At 38.2% G+C, this 11,334-nt stretch overlaps 1 protein-coding gene across 1 annotated transcript in view; it reads right to left on the bottom strand.

The window, feature by feature from the left end:
- The window catches only part of LRP12 (LDL receptor related protein 12), a 103,048-nt gene that overhangs the window by 20,161 nt on the left and 71,553 nt on the right, over positions 1 to 11,334 (bottom strand). The window contains exon 3 of the mRNA XM_007934784.2: positions 3,381 to 3,516. Coding sequence (XP_007932975.1) covers positions 3,381 to 3,516 — 136 coding nt within the window. The remainder of the gene's footprint in view (positions 1 to 3,380; positions 3,517 to 11,334) is intronic.

Below are 11,334 nucleotides of genomic sequence, written 5' to 3'. Positions count from 1 at the left end.
CTTCCTTCCGAGGAGTGGCTGGTGGGTTTGAACCGCCAGCCTTCTGGTTAGCAGTCAAGTGCCTTAGGCACTATGCTACCAGAGCTCCTTTTTAATCTTTAGATGTTTTAATTCAAACACTGACCCACTCTTTTTCTAACAAAGTCCAAAAGAGAGAATTAGTGTTTCTATTCTTCAAATTGGGTAGGGGGAAAAAAATCAAAACTTTATTTTCACTAGCCTCTAAGTGAAAATTAGCATTTCCTTCAATTATGAATATAAGTGACAAACAGTAATAGTATTTACAGTACTTGTCACTGTCACCAACAGAAATCATGTATCAACAGAAATATGTAATTTTCCTATTACATTTCAGTTGCTACATGTATACAGAGATACTATTTACACTCATAAAAACTTTGAACTTACAGTAGTTATTAGAATTATCACTTGATCTTGTTCACATTTTAATTTAAAAAAACACATATTACTATTTTACAAACACTTAAAAATATCTGATAGCTATATTTCAATGTAATTGGTTCCTTCTGTAATGCAGTGTATTTTATTTTACGAATTAAAAAACTTAATTATGCCTAAGGAGCCATATGTCTCACCAGACTATCAAAAGCGCCCATGGCATAAACCAGTTAAAAAGCACCCCTGACATAATGAAGTTAATATTACCTGGCGTAAATTTGTGTTCCAACTTGATTTTGTTGACTGATCTTCTTAGCATTAGGTCTTATGCACTCTGGAGTTTGGGATACAGATTTACTTTGTAAAAGGTTTTTTGGTTTTCTCTCTCTCTCTCTTTCACCCTCACTCACTCCAGGTTCCTCCACCGCCGCTGCTGCTTGGCCATCGGTCTGCCTGGATCTCCACTTCAGACCAGTCTTCAATGGTGTTACCGAGTCCTGCAGCTCCTGGCACGGAGTCAGTGGGGCTGGTGTGCTGCTGAGTCAATTCTGACTCATAATGACTTACATCCGTATTTATTAGAGTGTGTCCTCCCGCTTTTCTAAGCCCTCAGCCCCTATCAGTACAGGTAGTAGTTAGTGAAAGACAGGTAGTAGTAAGTGAAAGTTCTTTTCAGCCTCTTCCTTGAGCAAATTAGCTCCATCTTAGTCCATGGCTTCAAGCAGGAAGCTGGAATGAAATCTTCTGTCTGCCATGGATTTGCTGGCTTAGGTGAGTTTCAAGGAAGAGGAGTGAAGTCAAGACGCCTCTGTGCCACCACCATCTTCAACCAGTTTCAAACAGCTCTTGGTATTGTTTGCTTACAGCTCCTAATTTAAGTTTCCCTCTTTTACTCAGATTTTAAAAGCCATATTTCAAATTCCATTTTATTAACTATTTATTTATTTTCAGTTCAGGAAAGAATGTTGTCTTTTTCTCAAACTGCTTTAAAACATGTACTACTCTAGATAATCATACGCTTTTTCTTTTGACTTATTAATATGATAAATTTACAATGTCCTAATATTGACTCATCTTTTGCATGTTTACATGAACTGCACTTGATTATGGTATATGATTCTTCTGAATAATTTACTTAAGCTTTTATATCAATATTTAAAATGAAACCTGTCTTTGTGTGTATGTATCATCTTTTTCAAGTTCTACTATTACCATGACAATGACTTCAATGAAGAACTAAGACAATTACTGACATCACATTTTAATCCTAATTAAGCTGTGTAAGTCCAAATTCATTAACTCCTTCCAGAATTTAGGAAATTTCTTTTCAGATGTAGGGTTAGTTATAATTTTGTTTTGCATTTCAGTACCGGACTTGGTCTTTAGTGTCCCTCATTTTGTGAAATCTCACAGGAAAGTGGAGCAGCTCATAAATAAGCTGAACTCCAGGGTCCCAAAACTAAGGCAGAAAACAAAACTCATTGCTGTCAAGTCCCTTACGACTCACAGAGACCTTTCCTTGGGTTTCCGAGTTGGTATCTCTACGGAAGTAGATTGCCCAGTCTTTCTTCCGAGGAGTGGCTGGTGGGTTTGAACTGCCAGCCTTCTGGTTAGCAGTCAAGTGCCTTAGGCACTACACCACGTCAGAAGGATTCAAAAATAAAACACTACATGGCCACTGTAGAATAGGAGATGGGCTAGAGTAGCATTTCTCAAGAAAGACTGGTATTCCCATTAGTTAATAAGTTTAAATGGAAAAAGATGCAAAAGTAGATTTTATTTACAAGTCTCATTTTTAAAAAAGTAAAATGAACAGATGAGTCTATGATCTGCAAAGTCCCTTCTAAATCTTAAAAACTTCCATGATTCCTATCCATAAAAATGTTACATGTGAAAGGATGCCAAAGGTGCCTTTCACTGTAGCAGAATACTATATCTGGGATGGGCGTGACATTCTTACTTATGTTTCAGTTTCAACTGCGAGCCCGCTGTTGCTGTGTGCCATCTAATCGATTCTGACTGATAATAACTTTACAGAACAGAGTACAACAGTCCCATATGGTTTCCTAGGCTGTAATCTTTATAGGACCACAGTGTCAGGTCTTTTCTAAAGTGGAACCACTGGTGGGTTTGAACCACCAACCTTTTGGTTAGCAGCCAAGCACTTAACCAATGTACTTAACTCCCAGGGCTCCTTAGTTTGTTTAGGCACACTATTCCCCACCTACTTTTTGCCTTCAGGGAAATATGTATTTTTAATATAGCCTTGATATAATTTCCTTAAGCAAGGAAAACTACTGAATTTTTTTTATCCTTAATACTTTATTCCCACACTTTTTCTCTGCAATTAATTCACTAAATGATTTTATAATTTATCTTAATCTTCCTTATTTCTATCATTTTTAGAATCTTAATCTCATGCTTATTTCCCCAAGAATACCTTTCATTTTGTATTCTTAACAAATGTTCATTTGTTCAAAGTTATAAAAAATATTTTTTTAAACACAATAACTATCCACTATTAACTTGTTTCATGTTTCATACACACACATATAGAGACTGACACCTACATTTTTAAACTCATTCAGGTAGAGAACTCTACTAATGAGACTAAGGTCCTCGGCCAGATCTCCAAGTAGATTAGTGGGTGTTGTTTGTTTATCCTATGGCCAATGATCACAGTACCGATCCTAATAAGCCATTTTGCAAATGTGCACCTTTTGTTCAAAGGTGGGCCAGAAGAATGTGGATGGCTCAATGCTAATCTACCACTAGAAAATGCTCAAAACACATGCTCTGCTAACAGCAGGTAAAAGGATGGGCCATCATTCCTACCCTTGAGATGAAGTGATAGGTATAATTACTATATTTTGGAAAAGCTTCTTTTTGTATTACTGTGCACTGAATAATGACACTTGGGAACTGAATTTATATTCTGTAATAAAGTAATATACAGTAACATAGAAAGGCATCACAATTACCTGATAGTAATGATTTCCCCTGGGTTTGCCCTTATGAACCAGCTACAGTTGATTCTGGAAGGATACTCAGAGGGCCAGCCTGGGCTCGTGATTATACCACTTGGTGCGTGAATTTGTTCTGGAGTCTCTCCACAAGCTGGAAGACAGCCAACGCAATCTTGGCTAATTATTATACCTCAAAACACAGCATTAAGAAAATCAGTGTTTATTTTAAAAAAGTAAAAAAAAAAACCCTACTTTACACATCAAATCATATACAATAAAATGTGGTATTAGCAACATAAGAAGCTTTTATTATTCTAATGAGCTATATTCTTACCTTCCCTTTTAGTCGAATTCTGTTATCCTAATTAAGTATATGGCTAAGACGTGTTCAGACTGGATCTTTGAATAACAAGTTTAAGAGTTATGATTGCTAGCTTTGGTCCTAGAGACCGAGCAAGTGAGCTATCATCAATCCATCCACCTTCAAAACTTACCTTTTACATTTGTTTTCTAATAAACTACTTAAAGTTCAACGTGGACTGGTAGACTACTGTGATTAGATCCTCAGGAGTACCTTGCTAAATTTATGACACTTGAAATGAAAGAATATAAACAGTCTTCCCAACAAAAGCATATAAACACACCTTTAAAATGCTGGATTGTAATTTTTGTTAAGAAGTTAATGGATGATTAAAATAAAGCAACCAAAACATTATCCCAAATTACTATGTAACAGATTTAAACCTTATTAACACTCCCAAGCTTTATTACAGGGCCATGAATAATTCCTAAATTACTTCAAAAATAAAAACTCGACATAGTTAATGATTAAGATACTATATGATTAAAAAAAAACCACGCCATTGAGTTGATCCCAATTCACAGACACTATAGGACAGAGGAGAACTGCCCTATAGGGTTTCCAAGGCTATAAATCTTTATGGAAGCAGACAGGTATGTCTTTCTCCCATAGAGCATAGCTAGTGGATTCAAAACTCCAACCTTTTGGTTAGCAGTTGAGTGCTTTAACCATTATGCCATCAGAGCTCCTTATTATGTGATTAGATACCTGAATATTGTAGAAGAAAATACTTATGCATACAGAATATACTATTAATAATTTCCTTGATTATTCTCCTTTCATTATCTCAAACTCTCACTGCAAAATAGTTACCATCTTACCTATCCAAACCTTGGCTAACAATCTGACAGTTTATTCTCTCCCAATCAAAAACAAAGTCAGCAGGTTACAAAAAATATTTAAGCCTTCAGTAGAACTTAAAATCCTAGAACTAATTACTTAATGCTATTTCAACAAATTATATTACCCGATTTTAAAATAAGAGCAGATGAGAAGTTGTTGTTGCTGTTACGTGCCACTGTGTCAGCCCCGACTCACAGCAACCCCTCCTTAGGTTTCTGAGGCAGTATCACTACGGAAGTAGATTGCCCAACTTTCCTTCTGAGGAGTGGCTGGTGGGTTTGAACCGCCAGCCTTCTGGTTAGCAGTCAAGTGCCTTAGGCACTATGCTACCAGAGCTCCTAGATGAGAAGTAGCAAATTTTATGTGAGGAGAGCCGCTGCCAGAGTACAGATACCGGAAGTGAGAGGCAATTTACAGAAAAAATAATGAAGAGTACATACGGAACTAAAAGTTCATGACCAGAATACAATTACTCCCTATCTTCCAAAAGTTAAAACATGACTGTTGCATTATATTATAAATAATTAGTTAATATACACACTGATCTAAAGGAGTTGTTGAATGAATTAATGAATTGGTGTAAGCAAAGCTCTTGGTACAACATATGGACAACATATGGAGCCTGGACTCCAAGCTATTTAAGTTCTGTTACTTTAAAAATCAGGAAACGCAATTTGTAGACAGCCAAATATCCCTATTAAAATCCTAATTTAGAAATATTAGCTTTTTTTTTTTTAAAACCTAGAAATTATATACACTGTTCAATACAAGTTAAGAAATCTGAACAATATACTATGTGATTTAGAAAAGTATTTTGATCTATAACAATTAAAACAAAGAAAGTTATTATGCTTAAGAGCCAATTCTTGTTTCTATAGAGTAACACATTACCTTAAAAAAAAAATGTAATCAAGGCTTTAAAAGTATACTCTACCACAGAAACAAAGTTCAAGCTTAAAATGGGTCTATTATGGCATTAGGGCACATTACCAAAAGGACCTTGTTTTGAATCACTCACAGAACACAGAGATTCATGACACAGAATACAAGGATATATATTAAGGGCCTAGCATACCTCTAACTGTCCATGCAGTCAAATCTCCCTATTTTTTAATTGTGAAAATTAAGAGTCAATTTCTCTTATCAAAAAATAAATCAAATTTTAATAAATGATAGTTCAGAAGGAGACTAAATTTACCCAAATGTAATTCTATTTTAAGAGCTTAACAATAAAGTACCAGAGTGTTGCTTCTAACTGCTCTAATGAGTGATCACAGTAATTTAATGAAGAAGATTCCCTGGGTTATTTACAAGACCTTTGTTAAAATACTCTCTTGACACAGCGTTCCAGAGTAGTATAATAAAGGAATTCTTAAGTTCATGAAGATACAACTAAACATACAAATAAACAAGCAAAACCAATCATCACTCTTGCCCCAGAATGTAGATAATTACTTATTTTCATTAAAAGATTCATCTGCATTAGAGAGAATAATATAATTCTGAGTTAAACTGTATTTAACTTCGAATTACAATGCTGGCATGTAAGTATTCAAATATGTATTAGCTGTTTTAAGAGCAGTGAGAGATTATGTAGAAACACCAGGTGGGATTTTTTTTTTTTTATGACAAAACAGAAAACTGTTAACTTTTAAATAAATTGAAAAACCAATTCTAGGAAAAAACTAGAAAGAATTTTATTAGGTTTTTATTTCATTAGGTTTGGCTTTCAAGTCCTTTTTCTAAATTTCTCAGAAACCTATAGGTGGTGCTCTTATACCAAACACTAAAGTTATATTATGGGTCTGGATGCTCAAAAATACATGTTATCAATATTTTAGCTTCACCCAACTGCCCATGGACAAGACATACCACCCATAAATAACAATGGTTAATTTAAAATTCAGCATTTTACCTTCCAAATTCAGCAAGTGCCTTTATAACATTATTTTGAAATTTAATGATCTTCCCAATCAAAAACAAAACTATAGCATCATGCAGTTTCTCCCTTAATTGGGTACAAATAATTTTTCACATGTGCATCATGACCAAGTTTGGCATCTGATTCCAGATCCAGCCAAAACAAAACTAAACCCAGTGCCACAAGTCGATTCTGACTCACAGCAACTCCACAGGACAGAGCAGCACTGCCCCAAAGGGTTTCCAGAACTGCAAATCTTTACAGAAGCAAACTGCCTCATCTTTCTTCTGTGGCTGGTCGGTTTGAACCCGACCTTTTGATTAGCAGCCAAATGCCTTAACCACTGCACCACCAGAGCTCCTTCATGTGTTAAATTAAGGAGATGTTATTTGACTATCACTAAGTCTACTTCTCTAGGGACTGGACTCCCTGACAACATGTCCAAAGTGTGCTTTGGACATGTTACCAGGGAGGACCAGTCCCTGGAGAAGGATACCATGCTTGGTAAAGTAGCCAAAAAACCAAAACCAAACTCCCTGACATTGAGTCAATTCTGACTCATAGCAACCCTCATTGGGTTTCCCAGGCTTAATCTTTATGGAAGTACATTGCCCTGTCATCCTTCCAGGGAGTGGCTAGTGGGTTTGAACCACCAACCTTCTGGTAATGTAGAGGGTCAGTGTAAAAGAGGAAGACCATCAATGAGATGGAGTAACTCAGTGGCTTCTAACAGGCTCAAACTCAGCAATAACTATGATGATGGCTTAGGACCAGGTAGTGCTTCGTTGTGTTGCACACAGTCTCTGAGTTGGAACTGACTTGAGAGCACCTTACAACAACAACAACAACAAGGTCGACTTCAGGAGCCCTGCTGGTGCAGCAGTTAAAGTGCTCGGTTGCTAACTGAAAGGTCAATAGTTCAAACCCACCAGCCTCTCTGTGGGAGAATAATGTGGCAGTCTGCTTCCATAAAGAGTCAGAGCCTTGAGAAACCTTAAGGGTCACTTACATTCTGTCCTACAAGGTTGCTGAGTTGGAAATGACTTGACAGCAGTGAGTCTGGCTTTTAGTTTGAGGTGTACTTCAGTCCTAACTCATTCACCTCTTCCCCTCCCCTCCTCCTCATCATCATCCACTATATTTTTGATAGTTCATCAGGATGCATCAATGCATCAGTTTTCTTTGACCTGCTGAAATCAGACTTAGAATACTTACCTTAACTCCACAGAAACCACGCTAGCAGGCAAAGACCATCACTGACCTCACTGTCAAATCCAATGGCCTCCTCAGTCCCCACGGTACTTGATCTTTCTTGAGTACATGAGACCGCCTTTTCTTTTTTCTTGACACTGTACCACCCTGACTTTGCGGCCATCAGCTCTCTGGCTCCCTCCCAAACCTGGCTCTTCTCCGTCAGCCCACTAGTACTGGATCTTCCTTCCTCAAACAGCCCTTGGAGTTGGTGTCCACAGTCTGCTCCTAAACCTTCTGCTCTTCTCACTTTCTATGGAAGCTCTCATTCACTTCCACAATTTCATGACCTTAAAATCTCTACCTCAAAGATTTTACACATCAAATGTCCACTGGATATGCCAATCTCTAGGTGACCAAGTTTGGAACTGTTTCCCTGATCCTGTTCTTTATCCTATATTCTGAATCTTCATTGCCTTGGGCATCATTTGGTTAAAGGGAAGAGTCACTTCACCTAATTCAAGTAAAAAGGAAATTTACTTTAAGAATACCACAGGCAACCTCAAAGATAGTAAATAAAGTAAAGCCAGGTCTCACATGGGCTATAACTGGAAATCTTCCAGTCAGAAATTGAGGCTGTCCACCACCTAATGGGGAATCAAGATTTATTGTATCTCTACACGTGTCCCAAACTTCTAATTAGCCTCCTCTCAGTCTTCTAGTTTTCCATTATTTCACTGCCTTAAAATGATTTCCCTTACCCAACTCCTCATTGTAACACTTCAGTTTAAGTACCTACCACCAAATGTAAAAAATGTAAAAAAATAATTTAAAAAAAAATTTATTACATTTATACTACTGCTATCCATTTTATATATTTTTATGTAAAATATTTGAGGTTGCTTATTACTGTGATCAATTTGATAATACTTAAGTCTCCATTCCTTACTTATAAATTAAAACACTACCTAGGCTTCTAGAGTGTTGCAATGATTAAATATTATTATCTTGGATGGGCTGGGGACACACAAAACTTTGCTTTAGTAATGAATTTTTCTGTTTTAAACTAAATGGCTCTGCAGGTTTGAGTCTCGTTTCTCTAAACTTTGATTTTACCCTCAACCTAGGTGCTAAAGGGGCAAGGAGGCCACATCTTCTGACCTCCTCTAACCCCACAATAGGAAGACAGAATCACCATCAGTAGCCCAAGGCCTATTCCTGCCATGCCAGACATGCTGCCTCCCTTCAGCCCTTTCAACAACCCTGACACCAACCGTTCCTCCCGCACTACTCACCACCTTTTTGCTGGGTTCAATAATTCACTGCGGTGGCCACACAGAACTCACAGATTATGGGGTTTACTAGGGAAGCACCAGGCTACAATTCAAGTTCAGGAAAAACGCTCAGTCTCTCTCAGCCAACAGTCTCTCACAGTCTCTCTCCCAGCAGTGCATGTCCCTCGGTGTCTCACTCAGCGATGCGTGTCTCTTGTGTTTTTTCCCCAGCAGCGTGTGTCTCTCAGGAGTGCATTTCTCTCAGGAGCGCTTTTCTCACATTCTTCTCAGCCAGCAGTCAGAGAGACTTCTGCCTCTAGGAGGCCTCCTTTTCAGCCTGACACGGTGGCCAAACTAGCCAATCATAACATCAGAATTCTAAGCACCTGAGAGAGAGCGAACCTCCCAGAACATTGCTTTGTGTCACTCCCCACAGAAATACCCCAGGAGGATAACCTTTACACTCAGAAGCTCCTCAGTTGCTCACAGCAAATTCCACCACAGAGTTTACAAAGACTTAGGAGCTCTGGTAGCATAGTGGCTAAAAGCACTTGACTGCTAACCAGAAGGCTGGCGGTTCAAACCCACCAGCCACTCCTCGGAAGGAAGGTTGGGTAATCCTACTTCCGTAGTGATACTGCCTCGGAAACCGGAAGGAAGGTTGGGTAATCCTACTTCCGTAGTGATACTGCCTCGGAAACCCAAGGAGGGGTCGCTATGAGTCGGGGCCGACTCGACGGCACATAACAACAACACAACATGGCTAGAAAAGCCATACCAGGTAATTTACTACACCGCACTAGGATACACCACACCTGACCTTCTTTTACCCACATTCTACCTATACCTTCTCTACTGTACATTATTTTAGGTACAGTTAATTCTTCAATGAGAATTAGCTTAGGTGTGACTGGTAAAGAGAGGAATCTTGTCAGTATAACATAAAGCTGTATAAGATTTTATTCCTAGAATATTAATGACTGGAAGTAACTAGAAGCAGAAGTTTTCACAGTTCATATATATAAAGAGAGAGAGAGAGAGAGGGAGGGAGGGAGGGAGGGAGGGAAGAAGGAAGAAGAGAGAGAGTACGCGTGTGTATGTGCATGCGTGCGGGTGCACTCTGGTGGTGTAGTGCCTAAAACATTTCATTGCTAACCAGAAGTTTGGCAGTTCAAACTCACCAGCCACTCCATGGAAGGAAAATGGGGCAATCTACTTTCGTAAAGATTTACTGCATCAGAAACCCAATGGGGGTCACTGTGAGTTGGAATCGACTCGATGGCAGTGAGTTTGGTTTTGGTTTATATATAAATACTACAGATGTCTTCTTCTACTGCAAGACACAGTTATTTCATTAGCTGAAAGAACTATGTGGCTTTCCTCTATTTTAAACTAACTTGGGGAAGCTGCAAGTGCATATAAAGATATAAAGCATTTCCCTGCTATAGAACACGAACCACCATCTTGACTGATGAAGAATAAGTCTGAAATATATTTTCAGTTCTGATTAAATCGCTCTCTGTTAGAAGCTAATGCCTTTAAAGGAGGAAGTATGAACCCCAGTGTATATGGTGCAAAGGATGGACTAACACTAGGCACAAATGTTAGTGGATATTTGACTGTGTTAATATTTGGATTGATATTTTATTTTTCAGTGCTCTGGTGGTATAGTACCTAAGGCTTCTGAGTGTTAACCAGAAGACTGGTGGTTCAAACCTACCAGCCACTCCTCAGAACTAAGACGGAGCAATTTATTTCCGTAGTGATACCGCCTTGGAAACCCAAGGAGGGGTCGCTGTAAGTCGGGACCAACTCAACGGCAGTGAGTTAGTTTGTTATACTTAAAAAGTTACCAAGTTTTGAGTGGTCTGTGTCAGCCCTACATTAATTATAAGCTGTGTTATTTTAGTGTAACTTGCAGAATGGAGGTTTTCTGGGACACACGTGGCATTATGGAAGATATGACTGACTATACTTCAGTTTTTGCTAATTTTGCTTCCTTAACACCTCTCTTAATTGCAAGTGTCAATTTTCTGTTCTTCAAAAAGTACTTTTCCTTACAAACACTTGTTATCTTAGGACATCAATATCTATAAGAAACACACCTATAAAATCTAATTTGGTATCCTTACGAGCAAACACTGAAGTATTGTGCATGATATTCATACACTCTCTACTTTTTATAGATTTACCATAACTTCAGAAATGGACAATCCCAAAACAAAAAGGGTCCTAAGGTTTATTCAAGAGGTGTTGTTGTTGTTATGTGCCGCTGAGTCAGACCTGACTCACAGCGACGCCTACTTGGGTTGGCAATGCAGTTGTTGTTATTGTTGTTGTTATGTGCCGTTGAGTCGGATCCGACTCATAGCGACCCCT

The sequence above is a fragment of the Orycteropus afer genome, unplaced genomic scaffold (assembly GCF_000298275.1).
Source record: "Orycteropus afer afer isolate SDZICR_OR568_19922 unplaced genomic scaffold, OryAfe1.0 scaffold00021, whole genome shotgun sequence".
Lineage (NCBI taxonomy): Eukaryota > Metazoa > Chordata > Mammalia > Tubulidentata > Orycteropodidae > Orycteropus > Orycteropus afer.
Note: the sequence above shows the minus strand (reverse complement) of the source record. Positions and strands in the feature narration are given on the sequence as shown.